The sequence below is a fragment of the Moschus berezovskii genome, chromosome 22 (genome assembly GCF_049115385.1).
Source record: "Moschus berezovskii isolate FMDL1 chromosome 22, NW_MosBer_1.0, whole genome shotgun sequence".
Classification (NCBI taxonomy): domain Eukaryota; kingdom Metazoa; phylum Chordata; class Mammalia; order Artiodactyla; family Moschidae; genus Moschus; species Moschus berezovskii.
Window position 1 is genome coordinate 11571085 of NC_142481.1, and position 20855 is coordinate 11591939.

Consider the following 20855-nt stretch of genomic DNA (forward strand, 5'->3'; position numbering starts at 1 on the left):
AAGGAAATGGCAACCCACTCCAGTGTTCTTGCCTGGAGAATCCCAGGGCTGGGGGAACCTGGTGGGCTGCCGTCTATGGGGTCGCACAGAGTCAGACACGACTGAAGCGACTTAGCAGCAGCAGCAGGCCCTTTCTAGAGCAGGTAGGGGGCATGGTTATGTGACTGACCGGCATTACCCAGCTGTGTGCCACCATTGAGGCATCCACAGGCCCAAGGAGAAGCATAATCACCCCAGAGAAAGAGAGGCCTTGTCAGGGCACAAACTACTTCTGTGAAGATGGCACTGTTAGTGGATTCATTTGTAAGAACTGTTATTTGTTTGTTATCATTCAAACCAGCGGTCTGTTCACTTTTATTTAAGACTAGGAGAAAATTGGTTCTGAATTCCAGGCATTACCCGCTTAGCTGTGGCCTGGGGGATGCAAGTGAGGGTATAATCTCCCCACGTCAACGCCGGAGTAAAGAACAGGGTTCACGCTTAGTTAAAGCCTGGATCCGGCATCTTGGGCTGAGGCAGTTGTCTACCCTGGTGTCAGCTGCCTCTCACCTGTGTCACTGTGGTCGGGAGGTCCCCAGCGTACCTTCTAGTTTGCCCGAAGTGTCAGTGGACAGGCGCACTTGGTGAGGCCCTTTCTGAAGGGGCTTGAGGGCTGCCTTTCTTCTTCCTGATTCCAAATCAGAAGGTGGGAGAAAATTGGAAGCGTTAATTTGAGTCAGAGTTAGATATTTGAGGAAACTAGAAAAATTCAGGATCCAGGCCAGTTTACAGATATGTGAAAAAAGCTCCAAGACAGTTAGCAGGAGTAGAATCTAATAGCCACAAAGGTAAAACCATTTTTTCTTTATAATTACTCCCTTGCCCTTTTTTCTTTAACCAAAGATGATTGCAGTAAAGCTCATTTGTTTGTGTTAAACTTGGCCTGATTGTTTATATAAGCACAGCAGGAAAGGTGGCTGATCATGTTAAATCTTTTCGAAGATTTCTTTCCTGGAAGCCTGAAAGCCAGGTACCAGCTCAGTTGCTCCAAGCAGTTCCTTGAAGCTGTGTGGGCACGTCCGAGTCTACACCCGTCTCTCAAATATGACATTCCAGTCAAGCCTGGGTAAACAGTGTTGTTTCAATTTGTGTCCTGTCACAAGGAGAACAGATTCTTACTGAATTTATGTGAACAGATATACTGTCTGGAAAATAAGGATACTGAGACTTCCTGAATTCTGGAAGGATCAGTTAAGGATAAAAAATAGATGTCTCGGGGCTAGATGTCCAATGGCTAAGACTCCTCTCCATGCAGGGGGCCTGAGTTCAATCCCTGATCAGGGAACTAGATCCCACATGCTGCATAGAAGACCTGGTGCAACCAAAGAAATGAGTAAATTTTTTTTTTTTAAGTAGATGTCTCCTCTTTGCTAACAAAAGTATATTTTAAACATCAGAGCATCCTCCCCAGCCTCTGTTGTCCCATAATTAACACTTAATTCTGCTTGAATTTGTTTTTTCATTAATTCTTTCAACCTTGCCTGATGATTGAGGTCAACAGGGCAGTGATCCTTCCAAGAAGTTCATAGTGTTTTCATGTGATTTGCCCAGTTGATGTGGGTGCCTCGGTCATTAGAGAGTGCAAGGTGCACCCCAAGCAGGAAACACAGTCTTTAACAGTTTTTTTGCCGCCATGAGGGCTCTGGTCTTGTGGCTGGGAAAGGCTTTACCACCTAGAAGACATCCCGCCTAGTGACCCACAGCAAGGGGCCCTTGAATGAGTCCCTGCTGCTGCCTGAGTGTTCAGAGGATCCACAAAGAGCAGGTCTGAGGCCTCTAAGGACAAAGATGGTTTTACTTTTTCTTTTAAATTTTTTTAAATTGAGGTAATTAACATTAATTTCAGGTGTACAACATAATGAATCAACATTTGTATACATGATAGAATGATCACCATGAGTCTAGTTAACATCCATCACCACATAGAATTTTTTTCTTGTGATGAAAACTTTGAAGGTCTCCTATCTTAAGGTCTCCTCTCAGCAACTGTCAAACGTGCAGTACAGTAATATAACTGTAGTCACCAGGCTGTACAGAGTTTGACTTACAGGTTTTAAAACACGCTGTGGTGGGTGAAGGAATGCAGACCCCAACCATGGGGTTTTCCAGGGAGCTGGAGAGATCAAGCAGCCAGCTGGGGTTTTTCCTGGAGCCCTGACCATCCCTTGAGTTTACAGCCATTGTTCGCGCATTGCAGTCTCATTCAGGAGCTGACTGTTGCCAGGTGACGTCAGGGTGGCAGCAGTCTGGCACTAAGGGATGGACTTCATCCACACACACCACACTATACGGATGCCGCCGCCTTTGTGTAGGTCAGCGAGGGCACTTCCCTGAGACTCGGGTTCAGTCCTTTTAGTCTGAGCCTCAGTTTTGATGACAGTGTTTATAACATTGCATGCCAGGACACAACACAATTTCAGGAACACTTTCAACATGTACCACCAGCCCCCAGAAACGGCGAGAAAGATAGTGAACTCAGAATGGTTCTCCCGATGCCGTGCGTGTGTTTCTTCTTGACCCAGAACACCCTCGGAAGTTCTGCTTGGGGATCTTGCTGCTGCTACTGATCTGATACGAGACAGAATTCAATGGAGTAAATGTGAAGATCTAAGTGGACTTATTCATCAATTCATGAAGCATCCTGGGCTTGTTATGAGTAATAAGACACCCATTTCACCCTTAGGGCTCTGAAGCCATTTCAGGAACAGAGACCAAAATATTAGAACAAAGTAAAAAGCCAAATATTAGAACAAAAGACACTCCCACTGCTCTTTCCCCTTAGGAGCCGTGAGCCAGGAACCATGGAAGACAATGAAACATCTGTTACAAATCACAACTCACCTTCATAGCATATAGTGTATAGGAATTGTATGTCCGCTTTTTCAGAAGTGGTTTTTTTGATGCTATATAATTGGAGTTAATTCCATTTTCCAATTACTTCTATTACATCTGAATATATTTTTGTATAATTTTTTTTTCTTGTGCAGCAAAAGTTTTATTTAAGTGAAAATGGATAGAGAAAACTTCTGACACTGACCTCAGAAGGGAGCGGAAAGAGTGCCCCAGATTTTCATACCATCTTGTAGCCTGCGACTTTCCTCTAGTCACCTATTCTAAACGCATTTTTGTATATTCCTAAAGACTTTTCTTTAAGTAGATTCATAACCTTTGCAAATATATTGCTTTGCTTTCCTTTCCAATCTGTGTGCTGCTTGCTTCCTGCTGCCTGAATGCAGGTAGAGAGTTTAGGGGAGTCTGCGTCCACACAATACGGTTACTGAAACAGGTATATTAACAACCGCTTCTGTTGGGGGTGGGGTTCTCTATTTTTTCCGTCTTTGTCCTCATTCTTTTGGGTAAATCACGTGTGTTGGTGTCACGCTTCCATGTCTGTCTTGGCGTCTAGTGACTGTTCTTCGGTCCAGACTCTTCATCTCTTCCTTGTCTGCATCCACCAAGGATATGGGCACACCTCACTCTCAACTGATCCCAAATAGCACATTTTTTTTTTAATTTAATTTTTTTCTACTCCCCTGCCATACTTTTTTAAATTTGGCTTTTTCTTCATTGGATGTTCTCTTGGTTTCTATAGACCTTTGTTTTTCGGAACTCTGATGAAGGCATTTTCGCTAGTCTCTAGTTGCTTACAGAATGTTTCCATGGCGGGAGCAAGGGCTTGGTGCTGCCTGGCCCACCATCTTGCTGATGCCACCCTCGCCTTCCTTAATTCCTTATTCTTTCCCTTTCAGGAGGCAGGAATCACGAGATGGGAACTGTTCAGGACACAGGAGTGAGGTGCCTTTCACGGGGAAAGCTTTTGTGCTGGCAAATCAGGAGACATGTTGTGAGCAAATCAGCCAAAAGTCAAGACTCTGTGATAAATGCTCAAGAGAAGAGTTCTCAGTCCCCCAAACAACATAATTCCCCTGCAGAAGTGTCTGCTCAGGCTTCCATGGAAGGCAGCTGTTTCGTGACTCTTATAGATCATTCTGATATTATTGAAAATCAAGAATTTCCAGCTGGGAGAGCTCCGAATTCCTGGAGTAAACTCTGTCTGAGCGAGACACAGAATTACCAGAAGGGTTGTCAGCTGACTTCCATGAAGAACAAGATCTGTATGTTTGCTCCATGTGTTGACTTTTTCCCAAGTATCTCCCCCCAGCACGATGACCACACAGTGCCCCAAAGAGAGAAGGTTCAGGGCACCAGAGAGTGTGGTAAAGACCTCCTCAAGGCATCACTGCTAGCCCAGCGAAGCATCCTTGAGGCTGGACCGAAAGCCTACCCGTGTAATGAGGGTAAGAGAGGACTCGGTGACCGCGCCAGCCTGGAGCTTCATCAGCGGCTACACTTGGGCGGGAAGTCCCCGACCCATAGGACGCCCAAGAAGGACCCAAGTCACGGCTCAGCGCGCCCCACTCCGCCGGGCACCTTCCCGGGGACTAAGCGCTACTGGTGCCGTGAGTGTGGGAAGGGCTTCAGCCAGAGCTCCAACCTGCAGACCCACCAGCGAGTCCATACCGGGGAGAAGCCTTACTCGTGCCACGAGTGCGGGAAGAGCTTCAACCAGACCTCGCACCTGTACGCCCACCTGCCCATTCACACCGGGGAGAAGCCCTACCGCTGCGAGAGCTGCGGCAAGGGCTTCAGCCGGAGCACCGACCTCAACATCCACTGCAGGGTCCACACTGGCGAGAAGCCCTACAAGTGCGAGGCGTGTGGCAAGGGCTTCACGCAGAGGTCCCACCTGCAGGCCCACGAGAGGATCCACACCGGCGAGAAGCCCTACAGGTGCGCGGACTGCGGGAAGCGCTTCAGCTGCAGCTCCAACCTTCACACACACCAGCGGGTGCACACGGAAGAGAAACCCTACAAGTGCGAGGAGTGCGGCAAGCGCTTCAGCCTGAGCTTCAACCTGCACAGTCACCGGCGCGTGCACACAGGCGAGAAGCCCTACAAGTGCCAGGAGTGCGGCAAGGGCTTCAGCTCCGCCTCCAGCTTCCAGAGCCACCAGCGGGTGCACACGGGCGAGAAGCCCTTCCGCTGCAGCGAGTGCGGGAAGGGCTTCAGCCAGAGCTCCTACTTCCAGGCCCACCAGCGCGTGCACACCGGGGAGAAGCCCTACAAGTGCGAGGTGTGCGGCAAGCGCTTCAACTGGAGCCTGAACCTCCACAACCACCAGCGCGTGCACACGGGCGAAAAGCCCTACAAGTGCGAAGAGTGCGGCAAGGGCTTCAGCCAGGCCTCCAACCTCCAGGCCCACCAGAGCGTCCACACCGGGGAGAAGCCATTCAAGTGCGCCGCGTGTCAGAAGCGGTTCAGCCAGGCCTCGCACCTGCAGGCGCATCAGAGAGTCCACACCGGGGAGAAACCCTTTAAGTGCGGCACCTGCGGCAAGGCCTTCAGCCAGAGGTCGAACCTTCAAGTCCATCAGATAATCCACACGGGCGAGAAGCCCTTCAAGTGCGAGGAGTGCGGGAAGGAGTTCAGTTGGAGCGCAGGGCTCAGCGCCCACCAGCGGGTGCACACGGGAGAGAAGCCCTACACGTGCCAGCAGTGTGGCAAGGGCTTCAGCCAGGCCTCGCACTTCCACACCCACCAGAGGGTCCACACGGGGGAGAGGCCCTACATATGTGACATATGTTGTAAGGGCTTCAGCCAGAGGTCGCATCTTGTCTACCACCAGAGGGTCCACGCGGGAGGAAATCTGTAGGGGTGGGGGATGTGGAACTGGCCTCAGTGAGAACCCACCTCTTCATCTCTATTGGAAAAGCCCTGTCCCACGGGTCATGGGAGGTTCCTGTGGGCCTCGGAAGCTCCGAGGCATCTTCATGGGAAAGAAGTTGTAGAAAAGACAGTGTTTGCAAGTTTCAGCTGGAAAGTGACCTCTTTGTAAGAATGTATTCTATAAATATGGTCAGTGGTTACACCAGAGCCCTGAATGCCCTCTCAAGATGTGACACAAGAAGAATCATTGCCATTTTCCCAGGAGAGAAGGCTTATACATGAAGGTTTTATGGGCAGGGCTTGAACTAACAAAAGTATAGTGCAGACAGTCAATGTCAACTGCAGAGTGCCCTCCACACAGGGCAGGCTGTTTGTCACCACTCTGTCTCTACCATGTAGAACTGTGTGTGGCTTCTAATAATAGGTCCCTGGTGATTACTGAACCAAGTGGAGAAAAACCCTCTAATTAGGCCAAATATTTGAAAATTCTAGTCCGTCCCTTCCCCTAAATTTGTAACAACATACTCAAGAGGAATCCTGCAAGTCGCCTTAATAAAATTAATTTCAGGAAACATCCATTGATACACAGAGAATCACAGTAATACTGCCACCCACAACAGAACAGATTTGGACAAGGCTTGTGAATGGCCACCAGCCTCCATCCAGCTTCAGCCATATGTATGGAATTGCCCATTGTGTGCAGTGTAATATTTAGTATCATCAGCGAAAAAGACTTTTTATTAGTCTAATAACATATTACAGTTTATATGATTGGAAATTTTGTACCCTAACTTGTTATGGTAGGGTTTTATTGTAACTGAAAGTGTTAAAAGTAGTTACTAGTGACAAAAAGTTTCTTAGTAAACTTGATTGTTAATAATTGGTTTCTTTGCAGGTTTCCATTCAGGTCCTGGTCACAGTGTCTTTTCTACGCATGATCCTTCATCCACACTTCTTTAGGCAGTGGGTTTGGCAGAAACCAAGGATATTGTTTGTCACATTCCACCCAGTTGTTCCTTCCCTAAAAATGGGGTGGGACAGACAAGAATGCTTTTGGATTTTGAGATTTCATGTACACAGCATTCTGTGTTCAAGGACTGAATGTCTTAGTAAAAGTAACATTCATTGGTTAATATATATCAAAATACTCTGACCTGGCAAATCCTTGCAGTAGGAGTTTTGCTTACACAAAGGAAGATTGTCTCACTCGTTTAAGGGGCTTCCCCGGTGGCTCAGTGGTCCAGAATCCACCTGCCGACACAGGAGATGCAGGTTCAATCTCTGGGTCAGGAAGATCTCCTGGAGAAGAAAATGGCAACCCACTCTAGTATTCTTGCCTGGGAAATCCCAGGGACAGAGGAGATGGGGTCACAGAGTCGGATGCGACTGAGCATACAAGGAAAATTGTACATAAAAATGCTTATACTGATTTTAAAAGGGGGGGAGCACAAAATACTTACATAAATATATTCTGATAATATACAGCCATGGAAAATATGTTACAGGTTGTGATGACAGGAAAAGAAATGTTCATGAGAAAACGAGGCGAGAGTCTTCCCGGTGTAGTCCAGGTCATCAAAGGATGTATATACCGATTGATGCGATCATGTGCACGGAGGTGTGCCCAACCGTGTGATCATGGGCACGGAGATGACAGGTGGGGAGATACTGAGTAATATGCTGCCCGGTTACTCCAGCAGAGGTTGGGATGGAGTTTCTTTACCTTTTGGAAAAATTATTTTACAGTGACCATTACCCATTTTACAAAAGCAGTAAAAGTGGGGCAGCAAAATTACTGAATGAAAATCCCTTACAGCTGAATCTTAACTGCTTTATCTGACAGCATGTAAACCTGTGTCATGGAGTACATAGAAGGGGTTCACCGTTCGCATCACTGGTAGCAGCACACGCTGCATCATCAGCTGGATCCGACAAAACAATCTTTGGCTTATCCATTCGGCGGAATATGATACAGCATCAAATGCGAAAAGGTAGGTTCAGGGTTACTGACATTAATATCCTGAGGAAAGTGGGCAGAGACAAAGAATTCTGTATGAAATGTTTCCCATAATGCCCTCCTTTTAAAGGTAACTAGACCATATATGCATAATATCATACGTATATGCCATAATAGAGATACATCACAGATACCTAAGGGCATTATTATAAATTTTTTAATTTTTTGAAATTAAAGTGTTTTAGAGCGTTTTAGTTCATTCTAAACACTCAGAAGAACAATAGAAATCTCATATATACTTTTTGAGTAATGTGATTACAAGCAAACCTATTTATCTAATAGCTGAACTGAGAACCCAGGGAGCCTTGGCCTGTCTTTACAAATCTGCATGGCCTCCAGCAGGACCACATCCAGGTAACTGAACAGGACAAGGGGCTCAGAGTCTGCTGAGAAAAACCAGCAGAAGCACTATGACCTTTGCTGATCTGACTGTGGAAGTCACAATGTTAGTCAGTCTGTAGAAATTGTCACAAAATCCTGCCAGGATCAAGGGGAGGGGATATGGACCCCACCTGAGGTGAGGAATGTCAAAGATTTACCAAACATAATAAGACTATCATACATTGCTACAACACTTTCTAATAAACAAATTCCAAGTTACCCCTATATATATACATGGATATATATATACACACACACATATATATGTATGTATAACATTTTCCCCCTATTTCTGAATGTAGCCTTAAGATGTGTCATAACCTGCATTTGATTCTCACGTTCTTTTGGCTTTAAGTCTGGATCAGTTCCACAGCCTTTGTCTTCCATGAAACTCGTCTTTTTGAAGAGCACAGGCTAGTTATTTTGTAGGATGTTCCTAACTGGGGCTTTGACTCCTCATAATTAGGTTTAGGTTCACGTTAAACATTTGTCACCTGAGTGTTCTGAATGATGCACAGTTCCCAGTGTGGTAGAACAGGAGACACGATGTGTCTGTTACATTAATGATGGTGACTTCGGTCACTTGGATACACTGATAACTACTAGATTTCTCCAGCTGTGAAATTGCTATTTGCCTTTGAAATTAATAACTAATCTGTGGGGAAATCTTTGGGACTGTGTAACAACTACCTCATCATAACCTTCACCAGCTAATCTTTGCATTCATGAATATTCTTGGAATCAATTATTACTGTGATGACGGCAAGAGGATGACTTTCTTACTCCATCATCCCTTTTATATTTAGCAGTTGGCTCTCTGCCATTAGAAGAGTTTTCCCTTCTCCCCCATGTCTCTCCCTCGGTATGAATCCTTGTTTTCTGCCACAGTAGGATCCTGGGTTGATCTTACTGTGTGCTGGAGCCACAGACTCTACAGAGCCCTGAGTCCTCGGAGTGGGGAAACCACTCATTGTTCTCATTGTTACTGGGGTAGCAGTCCTTCGTGTATATGTGTGTAAATGCTGACACCTTTCATTTCAAGTAAGTCTTTCCAGTCTCCCTATCCCATACTGACTTCTTTCTCCAATAGTCAGAAATTGGCTCCCAGTCATCAGTCTGTTTACTCATTTGATCAGTCCTTCAAAATGCAGCTTTGCTGGAGAAGGGATAGGCTACCCACTCCAGTATTCTTGGGCTTCCCTTGTGGCTCAGCTGGTAAAGAATCCTCCTGCAATGCAGGAGACCTGGGTTCGATCCCAGGGTTGGGAACATCCTCTGGAGAAGGGAAAGGCTACCCACTCCAGTATTCTGTCCTGGAGAATTTCATGGACAGTATAGTCCATAGGGTCGCAGAGAGTCAGACACGACTGAGCGACTTTCACTTTCCAAAACACAAGTATCTTTAGAGTTCCTAAACAATGTTACTGTAAAAAAAAACACACCTGATTGTGTAGCAAGGCAGATTCTCAACCACTGGACCACCAGGGAAGCCCCTCTTCAGATATTTAAAGTGGGTTATTTACCTCCTTGGAATTACACAGTAAATGCTTTTCAGTGTTCCATATTCTTCATGAAATTCATCTATAATGAGTGCGTTATATTCCTTTGGGTAGGTAAACCATAGGGATGGAGAGACTATAATACATGGTAGAAACTGAGCGGATTTACAAAAGCTGGAAAAGACCCTGATGCTGGGAAAGACTGAAGGCAAAAGGAGAAGAGGGTGGCAGAGGATGAGATGGTTAGAGAGCATCACTGACTCAATACTCCTGAATCTGAGCAAACTCTGGAGATAGCGAAGAACAGGGGAGCCCAGCGTGCTGCCGTCCATGGGGTCACAAAGAGTTGGACACAATTTAGTGACTGAACAGCAACAAAAGCTGGATGGCTTATAAAGGGATATTTGTTTCATTCTTGTTTTTTCTTTATATCAAAAATATGCCAGGAATTATATAGAAAGAGCTAGTGAGTATAGACATTTAGGGTCAGAAAGTTTATAGCAGAGCTCTGTAGTTGATGTGGTTGCTTTAAGACTTGGACAATCTACTAATTATGATATATGTATTATAGCTATAAATACTTATATGTATATTAATGTATACTAATAATATGTATATTAATGTGTGTGCTGTGCTTAGTTGCTCAGTTGTGTCCAATTCTTTGCGACCCCATGGACTCCTCTGTCCGTGGGACTCTCCAAGCAAGAACACTGGAATGGGTTGCCATGCCCTCCACCAGGGGATCTTCCTGACCCAGGGATTGAACCCAGGTCTCCTGCATTGCAGGCAGATTCGTTAAATCAGCGCCACCCGGGAAGTCCATAAATACTGGAGTGGGTAACCTATCCCTTCTTCAAGGGAACTTCCTGACCCAGGAATCAAACCAGGGTCTCCTGCATTGCAGGCAGATTCTTTATCAGCTGAGTTACCCAGGAAACCCATATTAATGTATAGTAATAATATGTAACCTTATTTATACTATATATTTCTGCCTATAAATGAGGTATTCTTAATATTCGGAATTTCAGTGAAGTTATTCCCCCCGCCCCTAAGGACTCGCCTCTTTATCTCTTTCAAGTGGCTTCCTGTGTTCTCTCTCACAGTCCTTGTCCCATAGGCTTGGACATGGGGTGGGTGTCTTATTCATTTCGCCTTCCAAACTGTCTTCTGAAATTCTAGTTCCCACGCCTCCAGCATTAATTTTCATGTCAAACTACCCAACACGCCTTTTCCATACAGCCACCTACCAACCTGTTCATTCTTCCTTATTCCTTGAAGGTTTTATCTCCAGGACCAGTTTCACTCCTCCAGCCACACTATTTGAAGATTAACACACCCACTTCCAAAACCCTCAGTTCCTCCACCCTTCTGCTTCCAGGGGTCTTTTTTTCCACAGCGCCTCTGCCCCTGCCTCCACGGTAACACCTCACTACCCATCACCTGCAACCCCTCTATCATCTCAAGTTCAAATGCTCCACTCTGCAATCCCCAACTCTTGCTTTCCAGCTTATTCCCTCCTTGTCCTCACTTTAAGAACTGAGTGCACAAGGGCCTAAACCCCACTGCTCTCAGCTTTTTCACTCTCCTTGATCACTTCTTGTCTCCTTTGCCATTCAAGGTATTTGCTCCTGTGTCTAGAAAAGAGTGGACTTCTGTTTGTGTCCCACCGTCCAGAGCTGGGTCTCAAGTCAGCCTCTAGCACCAGGGAACACTGAGTTTCTTTTCTCCAACTGTTTGTTATAGAAGACACAAGCAAGAGCTAGGAATTTGGGTTAGGAATACGTGGGGGATGAAGCTGTCTGTAGTGTGTGGTTCAGACAGGCTGTGACTGAAATGAATTCTAAGCATACTAGCTCCATTTTTGTCTTCCACTTAAAGAACATTGCTGTTCTAGTGAGAACAGGGCTATTATAGTTATAACACCAACACCCTTGGGATTTTTAAAAAAGTAATTTCTGAGTTTGGAGACTGAGCAATTGTCAGAACAAGTTATCTGTGAAGCATCTCACGAGCCGTCATGATATAGCTGGAAAACACTTGACGGATACACCACTTACTGGGATAGACATACATGTAAACGAGTAACCATATATGAAGGATGTGATGAGATGAGAGAAGATTTTAAATATGCTGAAGTTCAAGGGAAGTTCTTATTGTACCAAAACTCCAATGGATAGCAGGTATTAATTCTATGGAAGTGAAGTCACTCAGTCATGCCCAACTCTTTGCGACCCTGTGGACTGTAGCCTACCAGACTCCTCCATCCATGGGATTTTCCAGGCAAGAATACTCGAGTGGATTGCCATTTCTTCTCCAGGGAATCTTCCTGACCCAGGGATTGGACCTGGGTCTCCCACATTGTAGGCAGATGTTTTACCGTCTGAGCCACCAGGGAGCCCATTAATTCTATACCAAATATTTTAAATTAAAAATTTTAAGCGATACAAAAGCAATGGCAAGTGAACAAAAGTAGGTACATCCTACTTATCCTATCTTGGGACTAGGTCAATACTGAGAAGGAAATGACAGGATCAGTTTTCAACTTTTTATGGCTTTCACCCTGAGAGCAAGTCCCAGTCAAATCTAGGGCAACTAAAATTTTAGATTGTATCTTGTACATTACCATTTGGAAAACTATAAAAGAGTTCAAGGCCTGTATAACTGTTGCTGGAAAATGACATGGGTAGGACAGCCTGGAAAAAAGCAAGCCAGAGAGAGAAAATCCCAAACTCAACTCTAAAAGGCGGAGGAGACTTAATGCTACCAACTCAATACAGAGAGAACTGAATTGAAATTTGAGCTGTTACTCACAGGAAAGAATTTTCAGTTTGAATCCAGCTAAATTAAGTGCCAAATAAAAATATGTTTTTGTTTTTTTCTTAAAGAAAATCAATTCTCTTTGGAGGAACACAATGAAATCCAGTTTCTTCAATGTATTAATGACAATATCTAGGAAATAATCCAAAATTACTAGACAGATGAAAGAAATTGGAAAACATGACTCATTCTCAAGAGAAAAGAGATCAATAGAGATCAGCCATGAGATGATCCAGATATCGCAATTAGATAATGAATTAAAAGCTATTATACCTATGCTAAAGCTGAAACTGCAATACTTTGGCCACCTCATGCAACGAGTTGATTCACTGGAAAAGACTCTGATGCTGGGAAAGGTTGGGGGCAGGAGGAGGAGGGGACGACGGAGAGTGAGATGGCTGGATGGCATCAGTGACTCTGTGGACATGAGTTTGGGTGTACTCCGGGAGTTGGTGATGGACAGGGAGGCCTGGCGTGCTGTGATTCATGGGGTCGCGAAGAGTCGGACACGACTGAGGGACTGAACTGAACTGACTGAACTGATACCTATACTTAACATGTAAAGGGATATATACTCACTATGAAGGAAGAGATAAGAAATCTCAGCTGAGAAATTGGATCTATCCTAAAAGAACAAAATAAAAATTCAAGAACTAAATATGTATATATATATATATCCTAAGTTAAATTTACTAGATCACTGTAACAGAAATGAAAATGGCAGAGAAAAGTATCTCAGTGAACTTGAAAAATAACTTAGATGAAATGGACTTATTCTTTGAAAGACAGAATCAAGAATAAAATAGGTAATCTGACAAGGCCTGTGTCTATTAAAGAAATTGAACCAGTGGTAATAAACTTATAAAAAGTGAGGCCCAGAGGGTTTCATCAGTGAAGTTACCAAACATTTAAGGAAGAAATTATAAAAAATTAATATTATTTGTTCCAGAAAATAGAACAGAGGGATATTCTATGAGGGCAGTATTGCCCTAATATCAAAGCCAGGTAAAGATATTAGAAGAAAGAAAACTATATGCAAATCTCTCTCATGGACAAAGTGCAAAAATTCTCAACAAAATACTAGCAAAACAAATCCAACAATGTATGAAAAGAATTTATACCATAATAGAGTGTTTAATGTTTAATATCGGTCCACCAGTTGTACAAGTATACTACACTAATCCAAGATGTTAATAAAGAGGGAAATGGGAGAGGAGAAGGGAGAAGGACAGGAAGACAGGGTTCATGGGGACTCTACTCTCTGCCTCTTTTTCTTTGGTAAACATAAAACTTCTCTTTTAAAAAATCCACAAAATCTACCAATTAAAAATATAATAACTGAAGTGAGTTTGCCAGATTACTAAAACAGCAGAATGGAAAAAGATGATCCGTGGTCTTGAAGATGGATTAATAGATGATCAAATCTGAAGAGCGCAAGAAAAAATATCACAGAAAAATTGGAGAGAACCTCTGAAATCTGTAATACAAAGGTATAATGCGCATGTATTTACATTCCAAGAAGGAGGGGGACGGCAATTGAGGCACAAAGGAATTTGAAAAAATAAAGACCAAAATGTTGCCCAATTTGGTGAAGGATGTAACTTTACAGATTCAAGAAACCCAGGGTGAAATGAACTTCTCTATGAAACAGAAACAGACTTGTGGGTGCCAAGGGGGAGGGGGGTGCGGGAGGGATGGTGTGGGAGGTTGGGATTAGCAGATGCAAACTATTAGACATAGGATGGATAGACAACAAGGTCCTGCTGTGCGGCACAGGGAATTACATGCAATATCCTGTGATAAACCATAATAGAAAAGAACATGGAAAAGAATGTACAGCATATATATATATATGTATGTATGTATGTATAACTGAATCATAGCAGAAATTAACACATTATAAATCAACTCGACTTCAATATTTTTTTAAAAAGAGAAGCTCAGTGTACTCTAAATAGGAAAAACTGACCTATATACATTGTAGTCAAACTGATGAAAAGATAAAAGTCAAATCATGAAAGCAGCTAAAGAAAAAAATGATATTGCAGAGGAAAACAATGATTTAAACGGCAGCTGACATTTGAAAAAAAAAAAAATAAGTGCCACACAGAAAAGAAATCTAGGGCAGGAAAAAGAGGAGCACTATCTTTAAACTGCTGCAAGAGAAAAAAAATCAACCCAATCCTACCTTCAAAGAAAGCTTTCTTTCAGAATAAAGACAAAGTAAAGACATTCAGATAACGGCAAACAGAATTCACTGCCAGCAGAACCACACCATAAGAAATGCTCGAGGAGTTTTTTTCAGGATGAACAGAAATGATGCTGGGAAAACATCTCCAGGAAGTGCAGGAGGACACCAGGAATGGCAAGAATGTGAATAAATATAAAATATAATATTTTTATTAATTAATATATATATGACCGTTGATGTAAAATATATAGTGTAAATTGGTGTAATACATGTACAAATATACTATTTGCTTTAGATGAAATGACACAACAGTCACTCTAAGACAACTGTGAAAAGCTAGGAAGAATTTTGTAATCACTAAATTCCCTGTTAAATGATGCAGAAGTACAGCCGAAAACCAAGAAATAATTGAAATATATTAAATCTTAAGTACACACAGGCAAGGACTGAATGTGTTAAAAAGGAACTATATGCTCTCTTCTAGAAATGTACCTGAAACATCAAAAGACAGACAGATTGAAAGTACATATAATAGTTTTTACCTGCTAATTCCAACCTCCCACTCCATCCGTTCTCCACTCCCCTCCCGCTTGGCATCCAAAAATCCATATGACTTTGCTCATAAGTGTGAGAAGGCTGGAGCATATGTTAATATTAGATGAAGTAGATTTCTTTTCAAAGATTCTTATAGAACTAAAACAGGGAATTTTTTTACAACAATATAAGGGTTAATACATGAGTAACAAATTTTTTTAATGATTATGGAACAAATCACAAAGTTTTAAAATACATGAAGCAAAACTTTAAAAACTAAGAAAACAGTCCAGAAAACACAGAGGTAAAGATTTTAACCTCTCTCCCAGAAAATTAGTACAACTAGACAAAAATCAGTTGAGACAGATATTAACAATATTAACCACTTCGATCTAAATTGATATTTATAGAACACGATAACCAAGAACCGGGCTTCCCAGGTGGCTCGGTGGTAAAGAACCCACCTGCCATTATAGGAGACACAGGTTCGGTCCCTGGGTCAGGAAGATCCCCTGGAGAAGAGAATGACGGGGAAAAAAAAAAAAAAAGGAAATGGCAGCCTTCTCCAGTATTCTTGTCTGGGAAATTCCATGGACAGAAGAGCCTGGTGAGCTACAGTCCATGGGGTGGCAGAAGAGTTGGACACAACTTAGTGACCGAGCCTGCACACAGAACAGCAGAATACCAGTGACTGTCAACTGGGATTTTAACAGAATAATTTGGCGACAAAAAAAGAAAACTATTAATCTGGGCATGAATTAACTTAGTCATTTTACATAAAGACCAAATCTACATCCCTTTGGTAAGACGTAATAACTTGTAGTTGGATAACGTTTCTTTCTTTTAAACCATTTTTGATGGTTTATCTTGACTAGATATTCCTAGAATAACAGCAGAATGATTTTTTGGATAATGAATCTCAAAAGTTTCACAAGAGGAAGGAAAAAAGAGGAAGTAAAACAAAAAAAAAAAAAAGAGAGGAATCCAACTTCAGACAATCATGTGATTATACTGTAAAAGGCTAACAGCGTTCCCTCTGGGAGGAGAGGGAAGAAAGTTTAGATGTAGGAAAAAGATTCAGACATAGACTCACTCAAAGGACATAATTATGTTTGAGTTTAATTAATAAATCTTAAGCCTGGTGCGCTGCAGTTCATGGGGTCACAAAGAGCTGGACACAATTTAGCCAACTGAACAGCAATAGAGAAAACAAGACCAAGGCTTTTTAATGATTGACTTTTTTAAAAAAGCAGTTACTCAGATCAACCAGGAGAGGGGGCTAGTTGATCATTTTTGTTTGGGTGCTATTTTTGCACCTGTTGAGGCCTGTTTTGCACAATCGGCTTGGTTTTGCCTTGATGATGAAACTGCAATACTTTGGCCACCTCATGCGACGAGTTGACTCACTGGAAAAGACTCTGATGCTAGGAAAGGTTGGGGGCGGGAGGAGAAGGGGACGACAAAGAATGAGATGGCTGGATGGCATCACCGACTCTGTGGACATGAGTTTGAGTGAACTCCGGGAGTTGGTGATGGACAGGGAGGCCTGGCGTGCTGTGATTCATGGGGTCGTGGAGAGTCGGACACGACTGAGTGACTGAACTGAACTGAACTGAACTGATGTATCATGGTAACAAAGTGGCCTTGTCTGATGTCGATTTTCTGTGCCACTGTTTATGTTAAAGAGACTCCGCCCTTCAGGCCCTTCCTCCTCAGGCCAGATGCTCTATAGTCTAAGAATGACTCCAAGTGATGGCAGCTAGACACAAAGCGTGCCCACCACCTCAGAAGCCCACCAGGGCAAACAGAGTGAGTTAGGGCAAGAATTTTCTTGTTATTTAAGTCAGGGGTCCCAAGCCTCTGGAATCTGATGGTCTGAGGAGTAGCTGATGCATAATACATGTAAAGTGCTTGAATGATACTGAAACTATTCACCCTCCTCTATCCCTGTCTATGAAGAAACTGTCTTCCGTGAATCTAGTCGCTGGTGCCAAAACAGGTTGGGGACCGCTGATTTAAATGCACACATATCTTCAATTTTCCTCTTGGCCCACAAAGTCTAAAACGTTTACTCTCTTATCTTCAGGTGGCTCAGTGGTAAAGAATCTGCCTGCCAATGCAGGAGCTGCAAGAGATGCCGGTTCGATCCCTGCGTCGGGAAGATCCCCTGAAGGAGGAAATGGCAACCCACTCCAGTACTCTTGCCTGGAGAATCCCAGGAACAGAGAAACCTGGTGGGCTACAGTCCGTGGGGTTGCAAAGAGTCAGACACCACTGAGCATGCAAACACACACACCTTTTCAGAAAATGTTTACCAATATTGGTCTCAGGAAGAAAAAACATTTCATTGTATCATTTCAATTGATACAGAAAAGGCATCTGACAAAATAAAACATCCAGTAATGCTAAAAATCTCTGAGCAAACTAGGAAAAGAACTTCAACTTGATAAAAGACATGTAGAAAACCCAACAGGTGACAACATACTTAGTAAAGACTGAAGGCTTTTCCCACGTGGCAGAACAAAGCAAGAACATTCACTCTCACCACTTCTATTCAAAATTGTACTGGAAGTCTTAGCCAGTACACCAAAGGAAGGGAAAGAAAGGTATACAGATTGACAAGGAAGAAATAATTATCTACCCAAGACAATTCTAAGGAATCTACAAACACCTAGAATTTAGAAACTGTATATCAAGGTCATTTGATATAAGGCCAATAAATACAAAAATGCAAATCAATTATATTTCAATATCCTACCAAACTCCAAGAGATAGTGAAGGAGAGGGAAGCCTGGCATGCTGCAGTCCATGGGATTGCAAAGAGTCAGGCATGACTGAATGACTGAACAACAGCTTTTTGCCTGGAGAATCCCAGGGACAGAGGAGCCTGGTGGGCTATAGTCCATGGGGTCTCAAAGAGTCCAATTTTCACTTCCCTAGTAATGTATATTTCTATGCCCTAGCAATATAAAAAAATTTTAAATAATGCCATTTACAATCTCTCCAAAGAATTATATATTAGGTTAAATCTAACAACATGTAGAGAATTTGCGTGCTAAACATTACAAAGTACTGATAGAAACCAAAAATCCCCTAAATAGTTGAAGAGATATACAGTGTTCATGAATTAGAATACTCAACACAGTAAACATACCAATTATCCCCAAATTGATTTACAGATTTAATGCAACATTAATCAAATTTCTAGCAGCATTTTTTTTTCATCAACACAAGGCATGCAGCACCTTAGTTCCCCAACCAGAGATTGAACCCCCACCCCCTGCAGTGGAAGCTCAGAGTCTTAACCACTGGACCTCCAAGAAAGTCCCACAGTAGCATTTTTTAAATACAGATTGTGTGCGTGTGTGTGTCGTTGCTCAGTGGGGTCTGACTCTTTGTGACCCCATGGACTGTAGCCCACCAGGCTCCTCTCTGTCCATGGGATTCTCCAGACAAGAATATTGCAGTGGGTTGCCATCCCCTTCTCCAGGGGATCTTCCTGACCTAGGATTGAACCCCCATCTCCTGTGTCTTCTGCATTGCAGGTGGATTCCATTGAGTCATCACAGAAGCCCGTAGATATGGATTAGCTCTAAAGCGTTTGTACAGCAAAGAAAGCCATAGACAAGATGAAAAGACAATCCTCAGAATGGGGAGAAAATATTTGCAAGTGAAGCAACTGACAAAGGATTAATCTTCAAAATATACAAGCAGTTCGTGCAACTCAATATCAAAAAGACAAACAACCAATCAAAAATGGGCAGAAGCTACCTAAACAGACTTTTCTCCAAAGAAAACATACAGATGGCCAATAAACACATGAAAAGATGCTCAACATCACTCAGTATTAGGGAAGCTCAACATCGCTATTAGAGAAATGTAAACCATAACTACAACAAGGTATCAGCTCATACCGGTCAGAATGGCTGTCATCAAAAAATCTACAAATAAATGTTGGAGAGGACGTGGAGAAAAGGGAACCCTCTTGCACTGTTCGTGGGACTGTAAACTGATAAAGCCACTATGGAGAATGGTACGGAGGTTCATTTAAAAATCAAACTATCATATGACCCAGCAAAACCGCTACTGGGCATATACTCTGAGAAAACCATAACTGAAAAAGACACATGCACCCCTGTTCACTGCAACGCTACTGACAACAGCCAGGACATGGAAGCAATCTAAACGTCCACTGACAGACGAACGGATGAAGAAGCGGTGGCACATGTACACAACAGAATATTACTCGGCCATAAAAAGGAATGGAATCGGGTCATTTGTAGTGATATAGATGAACCTAGAGTCTGTTATACAGAGTGAAGTCAGAAAAACAAATATCACCTATTAACGCATATATATGCAATCTAGAAAAATGGTACTGATGAACAACAAATATTAATAGTTGCAGAGCAGGAATGGACACAGGTGAGAGAACAGACATGTGGACACAGCCAGGGAAGGAGAGGGCGGGACGAACTGAGAGAGCAGCACCGACATATATACACTGCCGTGTGTAAAACTGATGGTAGGAGCTGCTGTGCAGCACAGGGAGCTCAGCTCGGTGCTCTGCGATGACCTAGAGGGCTGGGAGGGAGGCTCAAGGGGGAGGAGACATACGTATACTTATAACTGATTCACATTCCTGCACAGCAGAAACTAACATGATACTGTCAAGCAATTATATTCCAACTAAAAATAAATGAAATTTATATGGAAAAGCAAAGAAACAGACACATTTTTATTTTAAAAGAATAAACTAGAAGAAACATACCACCTGATGTTGAGAGATACTCTAAAGCTACAGTAATCAAGAATGTTGTGATAGTGAAGGGGCAGACACACAGATTAGTGGAAAACAGAAAGTTCAGAAATGGACGCATATAAATCTGGCAAACTGACAAAGAGGCAAAAGCAATTCAGTGGAGAAAGGACAGTCTTTCACCAAATGGTGTCTTAACGCTGACCTCCAGTGCACAAAAAGGATGAGCCTTAACCTAAACGTACACCTGATGCAAAAATTATCTGGAAAGATCCCACATGCCAAAGAGCAACTAAGCCCATATGCCACAACTATTGAGCCTGTGCTCTAGAGCCCGTGCTCCGCAAACAAGAGAAGCCACTACAATGAGAAGTCCAAGCACCACAACTAGAGATTAGCCCCCACCCAGCAACTAGTGAAAGCCCGCCCAACAACGAAGAGCCAGCACAGCCAAAAATAAATAAATAAAAATTTTTAAAAAGAGAGGGAAAGCTCTTGAGAACCTCACTTGGTGCTGCAGGCTGCTGTTGACTTGCCTGACCACTATTCCCTCAACTCTGCCAAAAGTGTGTATGCCTCTTATCGCTTGCATTAAAAGCATCTGTGCCTTCAGAAACTACCACAGCACTGTAAATCAACTATACTCCAAACAAAATGATCACTCCATGGGAATTTTCTGGCAGTCCAGTGGTTAGGACTCTGAGCTTCCACTGCAGGGGGCACAGGTTTGACCCCGGTCAGGGAACTAAGACCCCACATGCCGCATGGCAGGGCCAAAAAACCCCTACTACCTCCCCCCCACACACACAAAGCATTCATGCCTAGAATATACAGAGTGGCATCTGTTTCTCTATTGAACCCTGACAAGTCAAGTACTAAACATATGCATAG

The 20855-nt window shown here is 43.1% G+C and overlaps 2 protein-coding genes across 6 annotated transcripts in view; one reads left to right on the plus strand and one right to left on the minus strand.

Annotated features, from left to right (window-relative positions):
• The window catches only part of ZNF235 (zinc finger protein 235), a 36506-nt gene extending 15824 nt beyond the window's left edge, over positions 1 to 20682 (plus strand). For 3 of the 5 annotated variants that reach the window (XR_016035893.1, XR_016035894.1, XR_016035891.1), the window contains 2 exons: positions 3789 to 7423; positions 7610 to 12633. Coding sequence is in view for 1 of the 5 variants with exons in the window: in XM_088830506.1 (XP_088686632.1) it covers positions 3789 to 5752 (1964 nt within the window). In the remaining 4 variants the exon portion in view is untranslated. Of the gene's footprint in view, positions 1 to 3788; positions 12634 to 18750 lie in introns of those variants that run through there. The other 2 variants (XR_016035892.1, XM_088830506.1) reach the window with 2 other exon arrangements.
• ZNF227 (zinc finger protein 227) overlaps positions 1 to 20855 on the minus strand; it is a 48063-nt gene that overhangs the window by 2033 nt on the left and 25175 nt on the right. Inside the window, exon 9 of the transcript XR_016035890.1 lies at positions 584 to 667. The gene's annotated coding sequence lies outside the window, so the exon portion shown is untranslated. The remainder of the gene's footprint in view (positions 1 to 583; positions 668 to 20855) is intronic.